The following is a 27,590-nucleotide window of genomic DNA, read 5'->3' on the forward strand; positions in this document are numbered from 1 at the left end:
GTTAGCTGCCTGTCTTTTCTCCATCTCTCTCTTTGCTTCTGTTATTTTGTTTTCACTTCTCCTCTGCTTCTTCCATGTTGAACTTAGTTCTTAATTATATTAATAATAATAATCATCGCTTATTGTCACAAGTAGACTTCAGCGAAGTTACTGTGAAAAGCCCCTAGTTGACACATTCCAGCACCTGTTCGGGGAATTGAACCTGCGCTGCTGCCTTGTTCTGCATTACAAGCCAGCTGTTTAGCCCACTGTACTAAAGCAGCCCATCTGATATCTATTCCAAACACCCCTTTTTCTGCTTCATCTTATTCTCCATCACTTTTGACATTCACCGAGCTCTGTAATTGTTTGATCTCGCTTTCCCCTTGTGGTAATACACTTTGACAGCATCCAAATTGCCTCCCTTTTGAAAGGTAGCCCATTGTTTTCCATGATGGTTTTGCGTGCCAATCTTTGATTCCAATTTGTCTGGGTCAAATCTGTTCTTACCATATTAAAGACGGCCCTCCCCCAGCTAATTATTATCACTCTACATGGCTCCTTGACTTTTTTCAGAGCCAACCCAAACCTTCTGATACTAAATGTTCTATTGATACTTGATCCACTTGACCCACCTCATCTCCCAGAATCTGAACTGGCAACCACTCCATCCTCATTGGAATGGAAACATACTGATCAAGAACATTCTCCTGAACACTCTCTAGAAACACTTGACTTTCTCTGCCCTTTATATTCTTACTAGCCCAGTCTAGATTAGGATTATTAAAGATCCCATTATAATTACTCGATAAATCTTGCACCTCACTGACAATTTCTTGTAAATTTGTTACTCGATATCTTTCCCACTAGTTGGTGACCTATGGAATATTTCCTGCAATGTAAAACTATTTCTATTGTTTCTTACCTCTAGCCAAGTTACCCCTCTGCGACATCCTCCCTTTCCAGCATTGTAATGTTCTCCTTCTTTAATAATCAACACCTCATGCTTTCTTCCCATCCCTATCTTTCCTGAACACCTTGTATCCAGGGATATTTATTATCCCATCCTTCCCCTCTTTAAGCCAATGGAATTTTGGCTGAGCTGCCATGTCCCCCACAGCGGGACAGCCCACTCTCTGTTATCACCACAACAAAGGCGAGAAGCAGGATTTCTACCCCAACTCCATGTCTCCGTGCTCTCCCAGCTCTCTTACTTGGTTCCCTTAGTGTCCAACAATTTATCAACCTCAGTTTTGAAAATATTCAACGACTGAGCAGCCGCCGCCCTCCGGGGTAGAGAATTCCAAAGATAAGCACAGTGATGTGCCACCCAGTGTATGCTGGTCACTGGAGGAATGCTGGGGAGGCACAATGCTAGCTTATTGAACATCAGTTGGACAATGCCACCAAGTGAAAGAATCTGTGCACTGCAGATTGACCAATATTGCTGCAGCCCTGACAGCAGCCTGAACTACAATCTGCATTGATATGGCACCGCTAGCATAAAGCAACAAAAAATATCCCTGGACTTCGCAGATCAACATTGAGCCAATGAAAATGATGCTAGAGTGGCTGGATGTAAGCTTGATCAAAGAGCTAGCACCGGGACATTGAGGTTGATTTTCCTGGTGTGCTTCAGGGCGCACTGACTGTCATCAGCGCCAAGCTGCACTGCATCACCCTCAATGGAGCTCACGGGCAAGTCTCTACAACCAGACCAGTGGTAAAGTGGAGTGGCCTTTGAATAGCTGCAGGATTAAAGCTTGCTTGGGGAAGGGGAAAAGTGGTCAAAGGCAAGGGAAGAGGCTGCAGGGTGAGGATTGCATAGGAGAAGGTACATACCCAGGGTATATGTGTGGGGCACATGTTGATCTGTGCAAGTGGCCTCAAGATGGTGAGGGTGGGCAGCACGGTGGCCTAGTGGTTAGCACAACCGCTTCACGGTGCTGAGGTCCCAGGTTCGATCCCGGCTCTGGGTCACTGTCCGTTTGGAGTTTGCACATTCTCCCCGTGTCTGCGTGGGTTTCGCCCCCACAACCCAAAAATGTGCAGAGTAGGTGGATTGGCCACGCTAAATTGCCCCTTAATTGGAAAAAATAATTGGGTAATCTAAATTTATTTTTAAAAAAAGATGGTGAGGGTTGAGACGGCAGTCTCTAGAGAAGATGAGGCCAGCTGGCAATGTGAGGGTGTGTGTAAGAGAGTAAATGGTGATGTGCCTTGAGCTGGCAGTGGAATGTGATGCCAGTGAATGCGTGATGGGATTTCGAGTGATAAGATAGTTGCCTTACACTGGCGGTAAGTTGCCTTACCCTGACCTCATCTGTGTAGCATTAGCACTGACCATCACTGCCACCGCCTCCCAAGCCGGAGTGGTGTGATTGCTAAACCTCCTACACCACTGCAGGAGTAGAACTTATTGCGACTGGCATCCACTGCATCCAGAAGATGTCCCTGGGATGTGTCACTGAAACAAGGGTCTACACGTTTTGTCTGTGAGGGGCCATGTTTTCATTGGAGTAGTCCTGGGCTGGAAACACTGAGAGGAGCATGCACTGCTGCAGTTCAAGTATAACTCCTGGCATGAGGAATAAACAAGGTGATGGCATGGCAGGTAAATCAAAATCCCTCTACCAGTATTGTTCTTTGTTCTTTCGGGTTTTGGCCAAGGGTGGTATCTGTTAGACGTATTAAATGCTGTGGTATGAAGAGACAAAAGTTCTGTTCCTTTTTCATCAACACACTTTTATTTCTTCCAACAGACTCTGCACAAAACTCGACACATCACCAGACCCAGAGGCCACCTGAAGCCCCTTTACATATCAGTGTCAATTATTGGACACTTAACATAAATGAGACAACTAATTGCAATGTCTCTTAGCCCATTACTTAACATTATCATGACCGGTACAGGCATGGAGGGCCGAAGAGCCTGTTCTTGTGCTGTATTGTTCTTTGTTCTTGTTCAGTGAGATGGTGTTTTTCCTGTGGCTGCATAATTAATGAGGCAGGATAAAATGTAAAAATCTACCATTATTTTTTTAAATATAAATTTAGAGTACCCAATTATTTTTTCCAATTAAGGGGCAATTTTGCATGACCAATCCATCTACCCTGCACATCTTTGGGTTGTGGGGGCGAAACCCTCGCAAACACGGGAGAATATGCAAACTCCATATGGACAGTGATCCAGAGCCGGGATCGAACCTGGGACCTCGACGCCGTGATGCAGCAGTGCTAACCACTGCGCCACCGTGCTGCCCGGAAAATCCGCCATGATGACCGTTGGGTAAATTTACAGTTTTCTCGCCCGCTATCGCACTAAGAGCAATTCTGCAACAATTCCGCCCTTGGTTCATAGATAGAATTTACAGTGCAGAAGGAGGCCATTCAGCCCAACGAATCTGCACCGGCTCTTTGAAAGAGCACCCTACCCAAGGTCAACAACTCCACCCTATCCCCATAACCCAATAACCCCACCCAACACTAAGGGCAATTTTGGACACTAAGGGCAATTTATCACGGCCAATCCACCTAACCTGCACATCTTTGGACTGTAGGAGGAAACCGGAGCACCCGGAGGAAACCCACGCACACACGGGGAGGATGTGCAGACTCCGCACAGACAGTGACCCAAGCCGGAATCGAACCTGGGACCCTGGAGCTGTGAAGCGATTGTGCTATCCACAATGCTACTGTGCTTTCCAATCTCGGTCTGGGTTTACTCGGAGACTGAGGGGAGCAGTTTCCTTTCTCAGTTTCCATTTTCATTTTGGGCGTGTCTCAAAAAATACAAGTTTTGAAAACACATATCCATCACACCAAAGATTTTGAGCCATCACGATCACCTCCTCTTTCCGGTTCACCTCGCTCACCTCCTCTTCCCAACTTACCCTCCCTCTCCATTGCCCCCTTCATTTGACGGTCCCTCACCTGCCACACGAGGGACAAAAGCTGTCACTGGAGGTAATGTTTTGAGTCCTTTTGGAAGTAGCAATGCTGTTAGTAGTGAACATGAATAAACACCAATGCTGGCATCATTCCTTCTGGTCATACTATGGTTGGCCATTAGAAAGGGCAGACAGCGAGTATGAAATATTTTTTTAGATTTCATTTGCTTTTACTTTTTTTTGTCTACTCAATTGTGCTAAGGTTCTATGCCAATTTCATTTTGTGTCCTCATGAAAATTGGCCAATGGGGGATGCGATTCTCCCAGCCCCTCGCCGGGCTGGAGAATCGGTGCAACCGTGCCATGCCGCCCCGGCGCGCGATTCTCCGAGGTGCGGAGAATCGGCGGCATTTGCGCCGGTCACGGGCCGCTGTCTGCGGCCGGGCCGCCGATTCTCCGACCCGGATGGGCCAAGCAGCCGCGCTAAAAAGGCAGAGTCCTGCCGGCGCCGTTCACACCTGGTCGCTGCCGGCGGGAACTCTGCGCGGAGGGTCGGGGGGGGGGCGGCCTATGGGGCGAGGAAGAGCGCTCCTTCACCGGGGAGGGGGGGGGGCCTCCAATGGGGTCTGGCCCGTGATCGGGGCCCACCAATCGGCGGGCCGGTCTCTCCCTCCCCGGGCCTACTTTGTTGCGTGGCCGGCCCCTGAATCCCCACGCCATGTTGCATCGGGGCCGGCGCGCTGAAGAAATCCTCCGCGCATGCGCGGTTTGGCGCGGCCCAACTTTGCATGCGCAGGTTGGCTCAGTGGCCATTTGGCACCAGGAAGGGAGGCTGGAGCGGCGTGAACCGGTAGTCCCTGCACCCGTTTCGCGGCGTCGTGAAATGCGACGGCGTTCACGACAGCGCGAACACTCTGTCTCCATTTTGGAGAATCGCGCCCGGGATTTCCCATTGGAAATCTTTCCATACCTGGAGGAAAAAGAGAAATATTTGAGGGGCTCTTTGGCATTGCCTCCAAATTGTATATATGGGAGCACTCTTACCGCTCAAAGCCAGTATTTTCTCATTGCTTCTCTGTCCAAACTTTCTCCAAACATTGAAGAAGCTTCATGGTTAGAAATGAACCTCACAATTGCAGTTTGAAACAACTAGGCATTGATAGTGGTTTCTTCATTGCCGCCTGTCCTCTGGTACCTCCCCTCCCCCTGCTCCCCCCACCCACCCACCCCCTACAATATAAATAAAGTGTGGCTTGCACCCCTGGGGGCACCAGAAAAGAATTCAGAACTAAATCAAGCAGAAACCTTTATTTTTTTTACACCATTGTTCATGGGTTGTGGGGGATTACTGGCAAAGCCAGCATTTAGTTCTCAACCCTAATTTCCCTTGAGAACATCTGCAATGCAAAAGGGCACAATGGGGGCACTCCCATTCTGTCAAGTCTGGCTGATGAGGCGCAAGGCTAAAAACAGAAATATTTTTAAGCGCGTTTACACCGGGTTAGGTAGATTGGCCATGATAAATTGCCCGTAGTGTCCTAAAAAGTAAGGTTAGGGGGGGGGGGGGGGTTGTTGGGTTACGGGTATAGGGTGGATACGTGGGTTTGAGTAGGGTGATCATTGCTCGGCACAACATCGAGGGCCGAAGGGCCTGCTGTGTGCTATACTGTTCTATGTTCTATTACTGGTGGAGAATTTCATTTTCAGTTCCTGAGGAGCACAGAGCTAGGGCAACAATTGTTCTCCCATTATTCACTCCATCCCATTTTCACATGAGGACCACACAATAAAACATTTGGGCACGGTGTGAAGGATGCAGCTGGTCAATCGCTTCCCACCCGTTGAAGTTGTGTAAAATACTTCTTCAGGACGGAAAAATTATGACCACAAGAGGGAGCCAATGCTCTAGTTGACAATCTAACAATCGCCACAATAGCCTTGGGCTGCCTCCTCCATTATTGAGACTATGTCCCCACGCTGGCGTCAAAACCGTGGAGTTTTGCTCCTGAAATTCTTGCAAAAAAGTGAAACAAATCCATAGCCCTGCAGGAGGCTAGCAGGGACCCGGAGTGAAACTCGCAGTTATTGCTGCAATTAAGGGCCCCCCACACTTCCGGGTCAGAGGCCACACATGCGCACGTCGACGGCCTCCAACAACTGCGCCATGCTCCATGGCAGACTCAGACCGCGGAGCCGGACCCAAGAAACAGACCTCCTGATCGGCCACGCGTCTGACCCTCAAACCCCGCACATTAATACCCCGGCTGCCTAGAAAGCCCTCCCTGGTCTCCGATCCGCCCGCCCCTGACCAGGGCAGCCGCTGACTGAGTCTGCAGCCGCCAAGCGAGAATCCCGACCGGCAATAGCAGGTTAGTTCCACGCCGTCGGGAACTCGGCCAGTCGGGGGCGGAGGATTGCTGATCGGACCTCTGGCAATGGCTCCCTGGTGGCACGGCTTACTCCCAGATGATGACGAATTTCGGTGCACGGAGAATCGCGAACAGGCGCTGGGCCCGATTATGGCGTCAAACTGGATTCTCCGCCCCGGCGCCGGCCGCGATTTCGGTGTTGGGGTGCGGAGAATTCATCCCCTTTTCCTATATTCTTCATCAAAATAGCATAGAATACAACATTTTGTCCACGCAAAGGTGGAAATTTGTCTTTGGGTTCATCTTAAATATAACAAAGAATCATACATTGATTGGTTAAAAACAGTAAATATTTCATGTATACCCCCAATCACACATTTGTGCACCTATAACACACGTCCAAGCCATGCAAACGTAACACATCGCACTCTGCCGTTAAATCACTTACTGCAGTTAAAATCAATAAAAACGGCAAGTTAAATTTACATTGGGTGGAATTCTCCTAAAAAACATCAAAATGTCATTTTGGGCAGTAAATCTGCGGCAGCATTCTCTGTCCTGCCGCACCCGTTTTCTGGTACGGGGCACCCTTGCTGGCAACTGGATTCTCCATCCCGGCAGCCGGCCAATGGGGTTTCTCATTGTGGGCTCCCCCACGCCGCTGGGAAATCCACGGGCGAAATAAAAGATCCCGCCAACGGAGAATCCAGCTCCTGAAGTGAGGAGCCGGTGTAAACCCCATCACAATCCGTCAACACGTAGTCATTTGTTTTGGAGCCAGAGGTGAAACACGCTGAAAAAGTGGTGGGTGGGACCCAAAGTGCACCAGCAAGCCCAGCTTCACAGAGATCGGATCCCCTTTTTAAAATGATGCCCTGATCTCAATGTGATAGCGCAGGCTTCCCTGCTCCCTGCCAACATCGCAGGCATCAGGGCTTCAGTGGCCCCACTCTACCTCACCGGCATCAAACTCCTCTGCCATCCTCCCCCCCCCCCCCCCCCCCCCCCACCCTCCAAGACTTCCTTCAGGCCCTGCCCCCTTCTCACAGACAAAGATTCCTCCCCCTTCTAGCCGGCACAATGCACCTCACACCTTCAATTGCCAGTACCAATGTGTGGTGAATGTCACTTAGTAATTCACACTGTATTTACCAATACTATTGTAAGCGCAGTAGCGTTATCCGACCACTAGGGGGAGTAGCTCTGGGAATGCTCAGGAGTTTGTACAGGGCTCCACCCTTGGCTCCGCCCACGACTCCTTCCCCTAGACTGCTGTATAAATATCCGTGTCCAGAGCCAGCCTGAGTTCATCGAGAGTTCAACGGGTAACAGGCTGGCTCTGAAGTAAGTAGATTAAAACCACTGTTCATATGTGAAAGCACGTGTCTCGTGAATTGATGGTTCCATCACAATGACCCACCCCCATGTGAGCGGCACCATGCTATTGGGCCGCCAAATGCTCCCCCTTCTTGCCTCCCCCCTTTATGCCCCCCATTTCATGCCCCCCCCCCCAACCTCTCCCCTTCATGGCCCTGCCTCTGCATAGCTCTACCCCTACATGGCCCATCCCTTTCAAGCCCCCTTGGCAGTGCCCCTTTAAAGTGCCAAACGCTGGGTGTCAGGAAGTAGAGTCAGGGTACTGTCCTGTCATGTTCTTGACCATCCGGGGAGGGGGCTCCAATGGCCTCTGAGCTCCCCAAGGTGGTCACCATGCCTGGTCCCCAGTGGTGAAGACCAGTAATGATTCCCACTGGCCTCATGCTGCGTTGGCAAGAGGAGGAGGATACCGGGAACTGGGAGAATCCAACTTGTAACTGACCAAGCATGTTTAAATATGCTAATCTGGTTATCGCCCAGTGAGGACGTGAACCAGATTAGGTCAGCTGCAGCGGGCCGGGAGCATTGTGCACTATTCAGTATGCCAGCGTAGCAGGATGTGGACCGGACACAATGCGGCCAAAGAATCGGCCCCATTATGTTATTTAGTAAGTTCATACAAAGCTTCGATCTGAATCAGGTGTATTTTGTGTTCAGTGGTGATGGGTTAAAAGAATACAAATTCTGTGGAATTCCCTGCCCTGGGCATCAGATAATGCTCTTTGATCCGATTCCCTTAAACGTTTGCTGACAATTATACAGAAACTCTGGATCCAAGGACAAACTGGCCATATGGGAAATCATGGACGTGCTCCATGATTGGTTCACAACATTGCATTATGGGAGACCCCTTCCATGAAAATCCCAAGAACCCTGTGCCCTTCCAGAGAATCAGCTTGCCATACCAGTTAAATTACAAGGATTTGGTCAGCTGAAAACACTTCATACACACAGTTTAATTTTCAGATCTATAATTCTGTGCCCACTGGATTGTTGCTCATCAAATAATATACAACCACCTAAAGTAAAGTTTAAAAGCATACTGATAAACATTAAGAAATGCAATGTTCACACAGAGATCAAAGGATACCAAGCAGAAGTCGCCAAGACCTTAGGCCAAGAACTTGGGTCAAAAGCTTAGGCCATGCTCTCATGCTCATCCAATTTCCAGACGTTACCTAGGGACATCACCGTCTGCAAGTTTCCCTCCGAGCCACACATCATCCTGACTTGGAAATATTTTGCCGTTCCTTCACTGTCGCTGGATCAAAATCCAGGAACTCCTTCCCAGACAGAACAGTGCTCTGGGTGTATCTACACCACATGGGCTGCAGCACTTCAAGAAGGCAGATAACCATGTCCTTCTCATGGGCAATTAGGGATGGGCAATAAATGCTCTCCTGGCCAGTGACATCCACATCCCATGAATTAATTATAAAAAGGATTTGCAAAGACCCAACGGAATGTGGGTCATACAGACCCATATCTCTGCTGAACGCAGACGCCAAAATACTGGCCAAAATCCTAGCCAAAAGGCTAGAAGACTGTGTACCTGAGGTGGTCACAGAGGACCAGACGGGCTTCGTCAAAGGTAGACAGCTTACCGCGAACATCAGGCGCCTGCTGAACGTGATAATGACCCCCTCCGGGGAGAGAACACAAGAGGTGATCGTCTCCCTGGACGCAGAAAAGGCCTTCGACAGAGTCGAATGGAAATACCTCATAGAGGTACTGGAGCGGTTCGGGCTTGGAACAGGGTTCACCGCTTGGGTAAAGCTCCTATACAACGCTCCCATGGCGAGTGTACGGACCAACAATACCAACTCCCAATACTTCCAGCTGCACAGGGGCACCAGACAAGGATGCCCACTGTCCCCGCTGCTGTTCGCACTAGCAATCGAACCGCTAGCAATCGCGCTCAGGGCAGCAAAAAATTGGAGGGGGATCCGAAGGGGAGGTAGAGAGCACAGAGTCTCACTCTATGCGGATGATCTGCTCCTCTATATCTCGGACCCACAAAGCAGCATGGACGGAATCATTGCGCTCCTGAAAGAGTTTGGAGCCTTCTCGGGCTACAAACTCAACATGAGCAAAAGTGAGATCTTCCCAGTACACCCGCAAGGGGGGGGGGGGGGGGGGGGGGGGGGGGGGGCAGCACTAAAGGGGCTGCCGTTCAAACAAGCCCAAAATAAATTCCGCTACCTGGGGATCCAAATAGCCCATGACTGGAAAGGGATCCACAAATGGAACCTCACCAGCCTGACGGAGGAAGTTAAAAGGACCTGCAAAGATGGAACACACTCCCGCTCTCCCTCGCGGGGAGAGTCCAGACGATCAAAATGAACGTACTGCCCAGGTTCCTTTTCCTGTTTAGATCCATTCCGATCTACATCCCCAAGGCCTTTTTCAAAGCGCTGGACAAACATATCATGGCGTTCGTATGGGGGGGTAAAAATGCTAGGATCCCAAAGAAGGTCATACAAAAAACAAAATCCAGGGGGGGGCTAGCCCTCCCGAATCTACAATTCTACCACTGGGCGGCAACAGCCGAGCGAGTAAGGGGATGGATCCAGGAGCCAGAAGCCGAGTGGGTGCGTGCGGAGGAGGCCGGCCTCCTGCATGGGAACCTCCCTCCGGGCCCTCGCCACGGCAGCACTCCCATCCCCACCCAAAAAACACTCCACCAGCCCAGTGGTGACAGCCACCCTCCAATCCTGGAACCAACTGCGGCAGCAATTTGGCCTGTACAAAATGTCGGACAAGGCTCCCATCTGCAACAACCATAGGTTCAAACCAGCACTGACCGACGCCACCTTCAAAAGGTGGAGGCAGGACGGGGGGACACTGACAGTCAGGGACCTATACACGGACGACAGGATCGCAACACTGGACGAACTGACAGAGAAATTTCAGCTAGCTGGGGGGAACGAGCTACGATACCTGCAGCTCAAAAACTTCCTACGAAAGGAGACAAGGACGTACCCACAACCGCCACGACAGACACTATTGGAAGACCTACTGGACGCAAGTATCCTAGAGAAAGGGAACTGTAGTGACATGTATGACCGACTGGTAGATAGGGACGACACCGTACTGGACGCAACAAGAAGGAAATGGGAGGACGACCTGGGGATGGAGATAGGGTGGGGACTCTGGAGCGAAGCACTGCATAGGGTCAACTCCACCTCCACGTGCGCAAGGCTCAGCCTGACGCAACTAAAAGTGGTACATAGAGCCCACTTAACGAGAAACCGTATGAGTAGGTTCTTCCCGGAGGTGGAGGACAAATGTGAGCGGTGCCAGAGAGGCCCGGCCAACCACGCCCACATGTTCTGGTCTTGCCCCAGACTTGTGGAGTACTGGACAGCCTTCTTCGAGGCTATGTCCAAAGTGGTGGGGGTGAGGGTGGAGCCATGCCCGATAGTGGCGGTCTTCGGGGTTTCAGACCAGCCAGATCTATTCCTGGGGAGGAGGGCGGACGCCCTTGCCTTTGCCTCCCTGATTGCCCGCTGTAGAATCCTGTTTGGCTGGCGGTCAGCAGCACCACCCAGAGCTGCAGACTGGCTGTCCGACCTCTCGGAATCTCTCCAAATGGAGAAAATCAAATTCGCCATCCGAGGGTCGGACGACGGCTTCCACAGAATGTGGGAGCCATTCATGCAACTGTTCCGGGACCTGTATGTGGCCAACGTACATGTGGAAGAATAGTCGGGTGGCCAAGAACCAGGGGAAAATGGACGGGAATCGGGGGAAGGTAGCCGGGGGGAGGGGGGGGGGGGGGGGCTACGGGCTCGGTATGGGGGTTTGATGGCAAGCCAAGGCCCAAAACCAAACTATAAATAAATGCCTATAAACATGTGCCTCGGCCATATTGGGGAATGTAAAATATGTATGCTGGCTAAAGGGGGCGGCCACAATTATTGTTATGAAGATGCTTACCTGTAAATATTCATGTTAAAAATTTTTGTGTTTTCCTTTTTTTTTTTTCTCTCTCTCTAATAACTTGTAATTTGTCATATATAAAATATGAAAACTCAATAAAAAAACATTTATAAAAAGGATTTGAGCATGTTGCACAATGGTTCCCTACCTTTTATATGTCATGGCACATCTCTGCAAAAACCACACCTCCTATTTTCTCTGTCTTCTTCCCTTAACGTGAACTTTGTTATTAACTTCTCCCCCTCCTCGTTCCTGATTTTTTTCACCTCTCCCTGTCTCTTATGCTTCTCCCGAGGCTTTTGCGCCTTTTTTGAGTTTTCGCTTTTTGTGCAGGTGCTTGGGACCTTTGTCTTCAGCTCCAAATACCAATGATCATCCGCATGGGCCTGACCAACATCAAAAATCTAAACCATGCCTGCGTGACTCTTTCCCAATCAGCGCATGCACGGGAGGCCTACGATTCTTCAGGTCTTGGAGATGCCAACCACAGAGCTAAAGATGAGGGTTAGTTTTAGTTTAATTACTTGAATTTTGAATCATTTTGAATCCTTTTTCATGGAACACTTCGGGGGGGGGGGGGGTGGGGGGGGGGGTCTTCACAGCACAACAGTGTGCTGGACCATTGATGTAGCCATCGAAGAAAATCCCTAAAACAAGAGTTTGGACTTAAACATGGGTAACCTTTATTCACATCGGTTTTACTTTCAATAAGACACAGCTGTTAACAATTTAGAGAGTGGGGCAGCACGGTGGCCTAGTGGTTAGCACAACCGCCTCACGGCGCTGAGGTCCCAGGTTCGATCCCGGCTCTGGGTCACTGTCCGTGTGGAGTTTGCACATTCTCCCCGTGTCTGCGTGGGTTTCGCCCCCACAACCCAAAAATGTGCAGAGTAGGTGGATTGGCCATGCTAAATTGCCCCTTAATTGGAAAAAATAATTGGGTAATCTAAATTAAAAAAAAACAATTTAGAGAGTTTTCCTTCAGCTCAGTCTGCCCAGGTTTTGGAGGTGGGGGTCTTTATACAGAAAAAAGGCAAGCACAATACATTGGCTTCATCTAATTTCCTATGTAAATGCAGTAACATTGATACTGATAAGGAAACTGAGTAAATTTCTTATCCTACAAAAATACATGGCGGTGTCATAATTTTACATAACTAATAATTAGAACCCAGGATGGATGGACGCATCAGTAATCAGTCAACAGATTTCAAGTCGCCACAAGAGGCATTGCATAGCAAAGGCGCTATTATACAAACGGCTTTGATCCTAGGAAGCTTGGCTTAAGACAGTGAGTTTCCCTTGCCACAGGGTTGAGTTTTGTCTAGTAAGGTCAACAATTTTGAGATTTCTTTAATCCTTTTATTGATGAATATTCTTTCTTATAGTGAGTGAGTTTACCTGGTATTGTTCTGTGAAGGAAATACATGAATAAAGAGATAGAATTCATACGTATAAGGGGCGAAATTCTCCGACCCCCAGCAGGGTCGGAGAATTGTCTGGGGCCGCCGAAAATCCGGCCCCCGCCGTGGCAGAGATTCTCCGCCACCCGGGAAGTGGCGGCGGCGGAATCTCGCCACTCTGATCGGCGAGGCCCGTGCGGCGATTCACGGCCCGGATAGGCCGAAGTCCCGCCGCTGGGAGGCCTCTCCCGCCGCCGAGGTTTGAACCACCTCTGTAACGGCAGGATCAGCGGCGCGAGCGGGTCCCCTGGGTCCTGGGGGGGGGGCGATCGGACCCCGGGGGTGCCCCGTCGGTGGCCAGGCCCGCGATCGGGGCCCCCCGCTCAGACTCCGGGCCAGTGCCCTGGGTGCACTATTTCTCTTCCGCGGCCGCCACGGCCTCCGCCATGGTGGAAGCAGAAGAGAAACCCACATCGCGCATGCACCGGTGGTGACGTCAGCGGCAGCTGGCCGCTGATATCACCGCCGGCGCATGCGCCGACCGGCGAAAGCCTTTCGGCCAGCCCCGCTGCCGGGGGCCCCGGTTTTTTGCGCCAGTTTTCTGGTGCCAACCGCTCCGGCGCGGGGCTGGCGCCCAAAGGTGGGGAGAATTCCCCACCTTTGGGGTGGCCCGACCCCTGAGTGGTTGGCGCCACTCCCCTACGCCGGGACCCTCCGTCACGCCGGGTAGGGGAGAATTCAGCCCAAGGATTATACTCCAGAGTTGAGAATGTGGGCACATATTCATGTTCAGCCATTTTTACCCTGAGGCCTTAAAGCATACACACGGGTAACACAAGCGGACAGCTTCGGTTTCAACAGGTGTTAAACAGATGTCGTCTGCACCACACATGAAGTAACACCCGGGCCTTTCAAATTTTCTTCACACTAAGGAAAGTTAAGAAAAAGCTCTAAAGTCATTTCCAAAGGAACATTAAAAGCCTGTATGGTAGTATTGTCTCTCCATATCTATTCAGACGACATTCTTAGAACTTACCTCAGCAAATTAGAAAAACAAACTTTAACAAACTATTCCTCTATTAAAAGTTTAAAATTACTTCTTTATAAAAAAGGAAACATTGGAGGTAAACAGGAAGGATATTAAGGACATGTTTAAGAACATAATGACCATGCGAGACTCTTTCCCAATCAGCGCATGCACGTGAGGTCTATGATTCAGGAAGAGGAGGAGGAGAAGTGCTTGCGGCTGAGGGCCTTATTTGCCCAGGTTTTCAGGGAACAATTTTACTACCTGACATCCAGATAGGAACAGTGTGTTGGACTCGCTGCGTCGCTAAGTATGTCCTCAGTTAAACCCACCAGAACGGCAACCCCACGCCACATCAATGTGATTGATTGTGCTAAGAACTTTGCACATTGAATTCCATCCAGGCTGGAGCTGGAGATATTTGCAACATCTCCACTGTTGTGTAAGGGAGGTCATTGCGACTCTACTCAAACAGAGATAACCACATTTCACTCTTTCTTGTCGAAGAACAAGAGACAAAGAGAATCAGCAGCTTTACAAGGACTGCAACTTTCCCCATGGTGCAGTGTGTCATTGATTGGGTACATGTTTCTGAATTGGCGTCATATGTCCAAGACAGGGATGAACCTCAAATTAAAAGGATTCTGCTCCCTCAATGTTTAGCTGATGCTCTGATGTGCATAGATAATCCCTTCTGTTGTTGGGGCTATTGTGTCAAAAATAGGTGCATGCACAATTTTTCTTTCGAGCAAAGGTCTTTTTATCTAGAGTCCAGAGCCTACATAGCAATATTAGCCTAAGACTTTGAATAGGATTCAATAAGATGCCACACAAAAGATTACTGCTCAAGATAAGAGTTCACGGTATTGCGATGATATAGTAGCTTAGACAGAGGATTGGTTAACGAATAGGAAATGGAGAATTGGGATAAATGGATTATTTTCAGGTTAGCAAACTGCAACGAGAGTAGTGGAGTGTCTTAGCAATTACAACTACTTATAATCTATGTTAATGTCCTGGATGAAGAACTCAACTGTAAGACAACCTAATTCACAGACAACTCTGTTGTATTATAGTATAATGATATAAAGGCACCAATCGATCGTAAGGGGTTGTGCAAACACATTGTGGACTCATTTATTAAGATTCGGTACATGAGAACATATATACATGGGTATAACGTTTGAAGACATCAGAGCTGTCTTTGTGTGTTCAGCTGAAAACAAATAATAAACTAAAACTGGATTGCATGACATACTTCCTTTCTAGTGATGCAATCCCATAAAAGCATTTTACAACACCCACTTTTCTTTTTGAAGGTATCCCCCTAACTTTCCAAAATGTATAACAATTTACAATACATGTTCACGTTTAGTTACCATAAAAAGGTGCATAGGCTGATGAATCTATGAGCCTCTAAAGCATAAAGATAATCTACTGGTACACCTTATCTTGCAATGGTAACGTTGCCTGGAGGTTTCTTCATTGCTCACAGTGATCTGTCAGATTGTTATTCTTGGATTTTGCTCCTGATTACATTTGGGATCTAGTCCTTGCTGCAATGGCACGGAGCGATGGTTGAGGAGCAGGAATGGGCCTGATTCGTCCATGGCTATTCTTCACTGTTCTGCCACTGTGGACAGGAGCGTTGGTTCTGAGGAGCGTTGGTTCTGAAGAAATCACTGTCTATGTGCATAAATCACTAAAGCTGGTGGGACAGGTTGAGAGTGTGGTTAATAAATCATGCACTATCCTGGGTGTTATTAATAGGGGCATAAAGTACAAGAGCAAGGAGGTTGTGTGGAGCTTGGATAAGCTTGTTAGACCTCAGTTGTAGTATTGTGCACAGTCTGGGCACGGCATTTAAGAAAGATATGAAGGCATTGGTGAGATTGCAGACGAGAATTACAAAAGTGATTCCAGGGATGAGTATCTTCAATTATGAACTAGGTTGGAGAAGTTGGGACTATTTTCCTTGGAGAAAAAAGGCCGAGAGGAGATGTGATGAATGTATTCAAAATCATGAGGGGCCTGAATACGATCAATAGGAAAAAACTGTTCCATTGACAAAAGGATCGTGAATCAGAGGGTACAGATTTAAGGTAATTGGTAAAAGAAGCAAAAGCAATATGAGAGAAAGCTTTTTCACACAGCGAGTGGTGAAGGTCTGGAATGCACAGTCTGAGAGTGTAGTAGAGGCAGGTTTAATTAAGGCATTCACAAAGGCATTCAATGATGATTTGAAAATAAACAATGTGCAGGGGTACAGGGAGAAGGCTAGAGAATGGCACGAGATGAAATGCTTATTCAGAAAGCTAGTGCAGGCACGATGGACTGAATGGCCTCTTTCTGCTTTGCAATAATTCTGTGACTTTGTGAAATCATTGTCACCTCAGCTGTCTGCCACAAGCATTCCGTGTGATCCTGGGTGCAAACTTGCAGTCCAAACTGTAAACTTGGAAATTCTATACCATCATTTTTATCATGCATGTTGGTTATCTCCTCGCGAGGTTTTAAACATTACTGTGTAGTTTCTGAGAGAGTAGAATTGATTAGACAAGGTAAATTGGTATATACTGGTTTGACAAACATGAACTGTGCCGGTGATGGAATAGTTCCACTGGAAGGTGTCACTCTCAGATGTATTATTGCAATGTCGAGATTTTGCCTGGCCATCTACATTTGAGAATTCTTAATTTCACCATGTGAGACATTAATTCAGCTTGGCCATTAGGAGAATGAGGAGAAGATGTAGAGTGATTGATATTCCACTTCATGCACATAAGCTGAAATCGCTTACCATTTTAAAAAATTTGTTCATGGGACATGGGCGTGGCAGGGCCTGCCAGCATTCATTTGTGGACCATTATCCATAATTATCACTCTAGGTACACCAAATAAACTTAAATTGGCACTCGCAACAGTTGTACTTGATGTATTGTGCAATTGTTGAATAATAGGCTAGGCTGGATTTCCGAGTCTCCGCACCGAAATCGCATTTGGCGCGGGGGTGGAGAATGGGCGTTTATCCGGAAATCGGGACAGCCGCTGCTTCCACTATTCTCCGGTTGCCGGAAAATCGCTCGGGAGTCTCTTGTGCGCGAACTACGCGGCGCGGGCAGGGGGCCATTGACAGAGGCCCCTCCCGCGATTCTCCACGCAAATCTGGCCGAGTTCCCAATGGCATGGTTCTAACCACCAATCGGCCGCCGGGAACGTCGGCTGGTGGCTGCGGACCTGGTGGTGGATTGATCACCGGGGGAGGCCTCATGGACGGTCAGGGGAGTGATTAGGCATCACGGACCCGCGGGCCTGCGTGATATCGGGGTGGCCTACAGTTATGATGCCGCTCCACGGTCCGTGTCCGCAATGCTGCCACCGTGCGCATGCGCGGACTCCCAACTTAAGGAAAGTCCAGAGTGAAACGCCAGCGTGGGGACATAGCCCCATTATTGGAGAATCCAGCCCAGGATATGTGGAAAAGTGGTCGATAATCAGGGTTAAATTAATTGGATACAATGGTTGTGCAAGGTTGGGTACGAAGTTCACATGGAATCAATGGTGCTTTCTGCTGATTTGGCAAATGCTCTTGATTTGCCTCAAACTTATTGACAATGACTAGACCTCAGCCTCCCAGACCCCGACTCAAACCCAGTCCTCTGGGCCCCGACTCGAACTCAGCCTCAGCAAACCCCAACCCAATCTCAACCTCCCCGGACCCAGCCTCAACCTCCCGGTCCTGATTCGACTTCCCAGTCCCCGACTCAGCCTCCCAGTCCCCGACTCAACCTCAGCCTCCCAGGCCCCAACTAGGCCTCAGCATCCCAACCTCAACTTGAGCTCAACCTCCTGGGTCCCGAATTGACCTCCCAGGGCCTGAATCAACCTCAGACTCCCACCCAAACTCCACCTCTGCCTCACAGTCCCTGACTTGACCTCAGCCTCCCAGGCCCCAATGACCTCAGCCTCATAGACCCCGACTTGACCTCAGCTTCACAGGTCCTGTCTTGACTTCTGCCTCCCGGCCCTGACTTGACCTTGACCTCCCGGGCTCCTGACGTGACCTTGCCCTCTTGGCCCCAACAGGACCTCGGCCTTCAAGTCCCGACTTGACCTCGGCCTCCCGGTCCTGACTTGACCTCAGCCACCCAGGCCCTGACTTGATCTCGGCCTCCCAGCCCCAACTTGACTTTGGCCTCCTGGCCCTGACTTCACATCAGCCTCCCAGGCCCCAAGTCAAGCTTAGCCACCCATCCCCGAGTTGACCTCAGCCTCCCAGGCTCTGACTTGACCTCGGCCTCCCGGTCCTGACTTGACCTGAGCCTCCCAGGCGCGATTCCGTAGCCCCGGCATTCTGGTAGGCGCGGGTTACTGTATGTACCGGTCCGCGATGTCATGCAGGGTGTCAGTCACTGCATGGATGCACCTGTGCACCGATGGCTGGGAGATGCCGGATAGGTCCGCACTCGGCGACTGGAACGACCCCGTGGCATATAAGATCAGGGCCACTGTCACCTTGACGACCACCGGGTGAGCATGTCCTCCCCCAGTGCCACGCAGTGCCAGGTATGCCATCAGGTGGCAGATATGTGCGACCGTTTCCCGACTCATCCTGAGTCTCCTCCTGCATGCTCTGTCCGGCAGGTCCTCGAAGGACATGCGGCGCCGGTAGACACATGGCCTCATCGGGAGCTTCCGGTGCCTTGGCACCACCACCAACTGCTCCTTCTCCTGCTCCCCCTGCTCCTCATCCACATCGTCATCCTGTGCATCCCCCTCGTGTTCTGGTCGTCGTCCGCTTCGGCCTCCTCCTGTGCCTGTCGGGCTGGCGTCCCTGCAGCCTGAGCGGGTGCCACCTGGCCTGTTGCATCCCGTCCCTCTGCTGCAGCCACTGCTGTAGCATTCGCTCTGAGCAGCATGCGCCGACACTGCCACAGGGCCACATGCAGGGCAGCGGCTCCCGCCATGGTGGCCAACATCACTGGCTGGTGCCCAAACATTATCATCTGCAGGGGGTAGGGGGTATACAAGATGTTTAGGGATGGCGCATGGGCTACATGTCTGCCCAAGTTGGCTGATTGCGCCATAGCTACGCATGCACCCAGAGCTCTGGCCACACCCTCAGTGCTCCGCCCAGTATTGCCCGTCCCTCCTGATAGCGCCATCGTTGGATGACTATGGCCTCCCTGGGGGCTGCTGTGGGTGCGGACCCGCCCCTTCCTGCCGATGGTTGCTGGCTGCTGAGAGATCTTCCCCTGGGGGGTCCGGCACCCATGGGCAAGGCCCGGGGCCATGCGGGCAGACAGCGCCCGGGGCTGGTGCCCATCAGCCTGGCCGCCGTACTGGCGACAGTAGCTCTGGCAACGCCCTGCCCTGGCAGGCCGGCTGGCATGTCATCCCGACGCACCCCCCCCCCGAACATGGAGGACCCATATCCAACACCACCCTCCTCCCCCCCCCCGAACATGGAGGACCCTTACCCAACACCACCCTCCTCCCCCCCCCCGACCATGGTGCCACGCTCCCCCCAACATAGAGGCCCGCCCCCCCCCGAACATGGAGGCCACGCCCCCAACATGAAGGCCCCCTATCCAACCCCCACGAACATGGAGGCCACGCCCCCAACATAGAGGCCTGCCCCTCAAACATGGAGGCACCCCCTGCCCCCTCACCCGCAGCCCCGTCTGTGTCCGTCCTGAAGTCTCAGAAGCGCAATACGCCTGCCGCTCACTTCCTCTCCCACATCATCTGCCGGCACGACTGGCTGACGATTTTAATTTGCAGAATCCACGGGACCCCGGAGAATCGCGAGACTTTCCCTCTCGGCTGAATCCCGGGATGTGCGATGCCGTTCACGATGACGCCGTTCACACCAGGTGAGGGAATAGCGGAACGGCGTCGGACCGGCGTCGCGTAAAAAATCGGCGCGATCGCTGATTGTCTGACCCGGTGCGGTCTGAGAGAATCCTGCCCATATTCTCAGTAACCTTTAGCTTGTATGGCACTTTATTTAAATGTCTGTACCTAATTCATTGTTGTGACAACTCATCAGGACACTTCGCAAACATATAAAGGAAACCACATACATACTGTACGACAAGAAAGTGCTGATTGGTTGTCAAGTAGATTCTGATTAGTAGTTGTGTTGCCATGGAGGAAGTGTTGTATTTTATATTTTCCCCGCGTCTTGACTGTGATAGAGAAATTCAAACAGCATTCATTAGGTAAGCAAAACTGAACTTTATTTCCGAATTTAGAACTGACTGCTAGCAGTATGGCTGAGATTTGAAGTCGGAAAGCAGTCAATTACAAACTGCAGAGTCCGTCCCAAGTCTGCGATAGTACAGAAAAGAAGGCGATTCTTATACATTATAGGATCAAGATAACATGAATACAGCTTGGTCAGGAATTTGATTGAAAGTAAAACATAAGTAATAATCGTTACAATGGCGTCACCTTCTGACCTTTAGGGGACTTGAGTTTCATATTATTATCTTGTCTTTGTTTTAAGAAAGGGAAGAAGTTGTTTAGGAACAGGAAGAGATAGTTGTTCAGCTTGTTATGTATTAAGACTACTTCTAGCTCCAAGCCTTATCTAGACTCTCAGAGTCACCCGGTTCCCATAGACAGGCTGTCTCGGTGTATTCTGTGCCTTATATGACATCAGTTTAAATTCACTTGTACCAAGAAGACTTGACTAGTTTTCCCATCATGCCATTATTTGCTTCACACAATACCACAGAAGCACCAGGGGACTAACAGTTAACTGTCATGTGTTGTTTCAAATTTAAACCAGGATTGGTCAAGGTAATGCCCTGAGGAATGAATCAGTGAATGGCTTTCACTTATTTTGTTTACAGGCGCAACGTTTATACTTCTGAGCAATTGCCATGCAAACCCTTACCTGTAAAGTTCTGAAGTTCCAAGAGGGGTTACCCAGTGCAGTTTTGGGGTGCCCCACTTCTCCAATCCCTGTTTGGGGGCTCAGACCTTACTGCCCAACATCAGGAGATATTAAGTCAGATGAACAAAAGCTTGATCATAGAAATTACAGTGCAGGAAGCCATTCGGCCCATTGAGTCTGCACCAGCTCTTGTAAAGAGCTCCCTACTTAAGCCCACGGCTCCACCGAGACCCGTAATCCAGTAACCCCACCTAACCTTTTTCTGGACACTAAGGGTAATTTTTTATGGCCACACCACCTAACCTACACATCTTTGGACTGTGGGAGGAAACCGGAGCTCCCGGAGGAAATCCACACAGACACAGGGAGGACATGCATACTCCGCACAGACAGTGACCCAAGCCGGGAATTGAACCAGGGACCCTGGAGCTGTGAAGCAACTGTGCTACCACTGTGCTACCGTGCCGGCCATTGATCAAAGAGTTAGGTTTAAAAAGTGTTTTAGTGAGGAAAGATTACAAGAGAGGTGAAGTGGTTTTCGGAGGACTTCAAGAGCTGAATTGCTACGCAACAGAAGGCATAGTCGCCAATGGTGGAATTAATAAAATCAGGGATGCTGAAGGGACCAGAATTGTAGGAGTACAGATAGTTCAGAGAGATGTAGTGCTGGAGGAGATTACAGAGCTAGGGAATGTCGTGTTAATCACCCTGGGATAACACAGACTGCAACTGGATGCAGTTGTACTTGTAAGTAGACTCCAAACATTGATGTTGGTTCAATACACTTTATTGAACTTGTTACTTTGACACTCTACTAATCTAAGCGTGCTTACTATAACTAACTAGACCAGACTAGCTCTGAGCCACGTCTAGAAGGTGCTGACTGATATATACACCCTGACTGTCACTACAGTTGTCACCAGTGGAAAGAGGCAGAGTGTTGATGTCTCGTGTATTTTATAGTGGGAGACCACCTTCTATTGTTCTGCCTGGTGATTGGTTGTGTTCTGTCCTGTGTGTTGATTGGCTGTACGGGGTGTCTGTCACTGCCTGTCTGTATCTCATTATGTGCATGAGTGCATATCATGACATCCCCCTTTAAAAAAATGTTTGTTGCTTGGAGCATATGCGACTGTATTTACATGTATAACTATTTACATTAAATGGCGAGTGGATGAATATATACATAAGAGGCGTCTAGCGTGCAGATGCATAACAAAATTTACCAGATAAATGTCTATAAGTCCAATCTTTGGGGCTTGCGTCTGATCCTTGTCGACCGCCTAAGAGGTGGAGGTGGGGATGACGGCGCCTTGACAGGCGGGATTGCTGCCAGATTGGTGGCCTTGTGGTGCGAGGTGTCCAGAGGAGGCATAACAACATATGGAAAAGTAGGATCTGGTGGTGGGCAGGCCCTTCTTTTTTTCTATAAATTTAGAGTACCCAATTAATTTTTTCCAATTAAGGGGCAATTTAGCGTGTTCAATCCACCTACCTTACACATCTTTGGGTTGTGGGGGCGAAACCCACTTAAACACGGGGAGAATGTGCAAACTCCACACGGACAGTGACCCAGAGCCAGGATCGAACCTGGGATCTCAGCGCCATGAGACTGCAGTGTTAACCTACTGAGCCACCATGCTGCCCTTGCAGTGCCCTTCTGTTGCACCTGACAATGAAGCCATCAGCCATACGAACTACAAGCAATCTGGGAACAGCCTGTTGAACAACAACAGCTGGAGCTGACCAGCCTCCATCGGGTAGCTTGATCCGAACAGCATCTTCCGGAGATAGCACAGGCAAATCGGTAGCATGAGCATCGTATGGCAGCTTTTGCCGGTTCTTGAGTTGCTGCACCTTTTGTGGCACTGGGAGGCGATCCAGGTCTGGTGAGTGTATGGCCGGAACAGTCGTTCGCAGGTCTCTATTCATGAGGAGTTGCGCCGGAGGCATACTGGTGGACCGGTGGGTTGCTCTGTACACCAACAGCGCAAGGTTGAAGTCAGAAGCAGAGTCCACAGCCTTGCAGAGCAGTTGCTTCACTATATGGACCCGTTTCTCAACCTTCCTGTTGGACTGCGGGTAGTGTGGGCTTGAGGTAATGTGGTTCAATTGGTCCGGCTTGGTGAAATTGGACCATTCTTGGCTTTGGGAGCAGGGACCATTGTCATTCATAACAGTGGGTGCAATACCATGCCTGGCAAATGTCTCCTTGCAGGGCTTGATGACTGTCCTTGATGTGAGGTCTGACAGCTTCACAACTTCCGGGTACTTTGAGATGTAATCTATGATGAGCACATAGTCACGCCCATTGGCGTGACAAAGGTCGATTCCCACTGCAACTGGATGCAGTTGCACTTGACAGTAGACTCCAAACTTTGATGTTGGTTCAATACGCTTTATTGAACTTGTTAAGCAGTGCACACAGTTCGCTTTAGGTTTGACACTCTACTAATCTAAGCGTCCTTGCTATAACTAACTAGCTCTGAGCCACGTGTAGTAGGTGTTGACTGATATATACACCCTGACTGTCACTACAGTTGTCACCAATGGAAAGAGGCAGAGTGTTAATGCCTCCTGGTGTTTTATAGTGGGAGACCACCTTCTAGTGTTCTGCCTGGTAATTGGTTGTGTTCTGTCCTGTGTGTTGATTGGCTGTTCTGGCTGTCTGTCACTGCCTGTCTGTATCTCATTATGTGCATGAGTGCATATCATGACAGGGAGGGGCAAGGCCATGGACTAATGCTAAATCAATGGTGATCCTTTTAAAATTGAGGCATTGCTCAACCAATAAAGGACAGTGAGTGCAGGAATGATGAAAAGAATTTGGTGCCAATTAGGATAGGCAGCATAGTTTTGGAGGAACTGAAGTCTTGGAGTGAAGGAAATGTCTGGAGTGCCTTGGATTAGCCAGATCTGGAGGTGCTAGGAGCATGGGTGAGAGTTTCAGCAACAGGAATGCTGAGGCAAGGACAGAGTTGGTGTTATGGTGGTGGTAATTATGTGTGGTTAGGGGCTTAGCTCAGGATCAGATATGACACAAACAGTCCAGTTCAGCCTCAGAATTTGATGACATTCTTAGATATTGATGAAACATATTCTAATGGAGCTTTCTAATTCTGTACGTCCTTTTGTTCGAACAACTGCCTTAACTAAATGCAATGTGATGGGGGTGGAGGGGGGGGGGGGGGGTGAGTGGGGTGAGAGGTGTGTGTGAAGGGTTTTTTTTTAAACAAGAAAATTAGTTGCTTTGGTAACAGGGTATTTCATTGTATAACAATGATGTCCAAATACCTGTGGCACGTACAATTAATTGCATTACTGTAAATAATCTATTTTCAGGTCGGCAGCTTTTAAAAAAAAAACTTTTGACATGTATTTCAATTTTGGATTTGTTGTCTCAAACTAAAAGCACGTGCCTTCACCAGAATCGAAACTGAAGCTTGTTCCCCATAATCAAAACTATGACATTTTTTTTGGAATGAGGCCAGATTTGCTGTATATAAAAACCCACAGTCCCTGATCACAAACAGACCTCAGCCAAAACTACGGTAAGGTATTTCAGTACTTTTGATGAAGGATTTGCAATAACCTATGAATAATTGGTGAGTGCAACGCATCTCTAATTTTCTCACTTCATTTGGGGTGCAAGCATAGGGGTCTTTGTTGTTTATTTTGGAGTGCCACGTGTATTGATGCTTTTTGAAATATCTCTGCAATTCTCCTCTTTTCTTTCTCTGCCAGTTATACCCCCATTTTCCTTCAGAGTGTCCTAAAACAACCAATGCCTTACTGAGCATGATCCAGCAGGGTGTCAGCTGTGCACTACTCTTACACTTCTTCATTATTTGTTAACTCAGATAGGATCACCAGATTGTTTAAACACAAGGAACATCCAGTCTTGTGTGACCCTCATCCAGGGTAAGATTTTCATTGTGTGCTCTTTATAAGAAAGTCTTAAAAGGTGTTCTTCAGGTTCATGTCCTCGCTGCACAATGCATGGAAGGGAAACTCTCTCTTCCACCCACCACCACCTCAGCCACCCCGGTAACCTCCAGGCATGTGAACCTCCAGGATGAGACATTGGATAGAGGTCTGGGGCTCAGAACCCCGTCTGACTACCCACCCCCCCCCCCCCCCTTCCCAGCCCGCAAGTGATATTGAGGTTGATTGAAGTAGCATAGAATAGAAACCCTACAGTGTAGAAGGAGGTCATTCAGCCCATCGAGTCTGCACCGACCCTCTGAAAGAGCACTCTATCTAGGTCCATTCCTCATCGCGGCATAGCCCCCTACCTAGGTCCATTCCTACATCCTATCCCTTCACACCACCCTCCTGGGAGGAGGCTCATGTGGAACAGAAACATCGGTGTGGGCTGACTGAGCAGGATAATCTCTTACTGTGCAGTATATCCAATGTAATCGGATCCTATGTGGTCGATCACTTGGCCTTCTCCTCAACAACATTTTCACTGTGTCTAAGCCATTCACATTTGTAACATTATCTCTGATTAAAAAACTCAGAGATATGCAACCCCTTTTGTCAGAGTGCATTATTTCTTAATGAAGCTTTCTGTTGCTGTTGGCTGATCTCGTTGCAACAGAAACAAAATCTAGTGCTTGTGTGCAATGCCATCTGCTCCCTGATGTGAAGTTATTTGAGAAAAACAGAAGATAAAATTCTTGACAATTCAAAGGAAAAAGTGGATGGAACATTTTTATTAAGAGAGTCCTTGTGTATATGCAAATGTAAAAATGTTAATTCTTGATGGCTCTGTGGTTAAATGACACCCAAATTATGAACTTGCCCAGAAGAGATAAACAGTAAAATGGGGAAATAAGAATACTGGTCCAAACTGAGTTTTTTTCTGGCTTCCAAGATCTGGGGCTGGATTCTCCGTCCCACCACACCTCATTTCAGGTTCACCCCACTGGTGGGATGCTCCATTACGCCGGCTGGTCAATGGGGTTTCCCATTGTGAGGCACCCCCACTCCGTCGGGAAACCCCTGGGCTGCCGGCAAAACGGAGAATCACGCCGGAGGAGAAACCAGCCTCTGATTTGATCAAATTGACTGAATATAGTTGAGGGGCACTAGAGATGGCGTCCCATGGACTGGTAGGCACAGTTCAGCCAGCATTTCTGCTCATTATCTTAATAATAATAATAATAATGATCTTTATTGTCACAAGTAGGCTTACATTAACAAAGCAATGAAGTTACTGTGAAAAACCACCTGTTCGGGTATATAGAGGGAGAATTCGGAACGTCCAAATTACCTAACAACACATATTTCAAAATTTGTGGGAAGAAACCAGAGCACCCGGAGGAAACCCACGCAGACACAGGGAGAACGCGCAGACTCCACACAGACAGTGACCTACGCGGGAATCGAACCTGGGATCCTTGAGCTGTGAAGCAATGGTGCTAACCACTGTGCTACTGTGCCACCCACTCCAAGGAGTGATAGCCATGGCTGAGGGCCTTGGTAGAATGTCCGACTCACTGGGGGATGTGACCCAGTACCAGGCTGATCTTGATGAGGTGCTATGGTACATGTCCCACTCACAGATGGTAATGGCTGAGGCATGGCTTGTCCCTGTTGCAGGTGGGCATTGCCCAAGCGCTGCAGAGCATAACCCAGTCACGGAGAAACATCCCCAACGGCATCAACACCTTGGTGCAGACATTGGGGAGCCACCACGGCTGGCAGAGCCAAATGATGCAGGACCAACTGAGGCTTGAACCAGCTGCCCCTCTGTCCCAAGGTGAACCCTGGGGCCCTATGGGCAACGAGCGGAATGCCAACCAGAACCCATCCCATGGAGTGGGGTTGGTGGCCACAAGCTCCCCCGAGTTCCAACCCTCTGATGAGGCCGCATCTCGAGGTCAGCACATGGGACAGGATAGCATGTTGACAAGTGAGCAGGCAGCCCGCCGGCCCCAGAGACGCCCACACGGACAGTGACCTAGAGCCGTGATCGAACCTGGGACCTCGGCGCCGTGAGACAGCAGTGCTAACCACTGTGCCACTGTGCCGCCCCTTAAAGTGTATTCTTTCAAGAGATATGAGTGCCGCTGGCAAGGTCAGAATTTGTTGCCCTTCCCTGATTGCTCTCGATCTGGGTGACTTACCAGGTCATTTCAGAGGGCAGCTAAGAACCAACCATATTGCCACAGGACTGGAGTCACACCAAGGTCAGATGAGGTAAGGTCAGCAGATTTCCTTCTCTGATTGGTGAAACAAATTGGGTCTCAGATCAATCAATGGCAGTTTCGTGGCCACCATTACTGATAACCGTTTTCAATTCCAGATTACTGCCACATAACTGCAGCTATGTTTCGTGGAACACTCAGTTTCTTCATTACCTACCTGCTATTTTCAAGCACATTTGCAACCACAGGTGAGTTCTCAATCACTGCCACAAATTACACCTTATCGCAACATAATTAGCCAATGGAGACTTTAACTTCTCGACCTTTTGATGTTATAAATGTACAATTGGACACACAGTCTGTCTATCACACTTCCTCACAAATCCTGTGTCACACACCACTAGTGTTATATTTCTGATAGGCGAATTTCATGTCACTTAGGCACCTGTTATTGGGTTATGTATTATGCAATTAGATACTGTACCGTCCTCAACTTGTTTTTGATTAACCTTGGGATTGGAAAGGAATTTCCCAGAATTTTGTT

At 49.2% G+C, this 27,590-nt stretch overlaps 1 protein-coding gene across 1 annotated transcript in view; it reads left to right on the forward strand.

The window, feature by feature from the left end:
* Window positions 1-2,529: 2,529 nt before the first annotated feature.
* The window catches only part of LOC119961851 (interferon alpha-inducible protein 6-like), a 40,646-nt gene continuing 15,585 nt past the window's right edge, over window positions 2,530-27,590 (forward strand). Inside the window, exons 1-5 of the mRNA XM_038789319.1 lie at window positions 2,530-2,593; window positions 11,891-12,061; window positions 20,784-20,794; window positions 24,752-24,812; window positions 27,205-27,294. Coding sequence (XP_038645247.1) covers window positions 2,530-2,593; window positions 11,891-12,061; window positions 20,784-20,794; window positions 24,752-24,812; window positions 27,205-27,294 — 397 coding nt within the window. The remainder of the gene's footprint in view (window positions 2,594-11,890; window positions 12,062-20,783; window positions 20,795-24,751; window positions 24,813-27,204; window positions 27,295-27,590) is intronic.

The sequence above is a fragment of the Scyliorhinus canicula genome, chromosome 1 (genome assembly GCF_902713615.1).
Source record: "Scyliorhinus canicula chromosome 1, sScyCan1.1, whole genome shotgun sequence".
Classification (NCBI taxonomy): domain Eukaryota; kingdom Metazoa; phylum Chordata; class Chondrichthyes; order Carcharhiniformes; family Scyliorhinidae; genus Scyliorhinus; species Scyliorhinus canicula.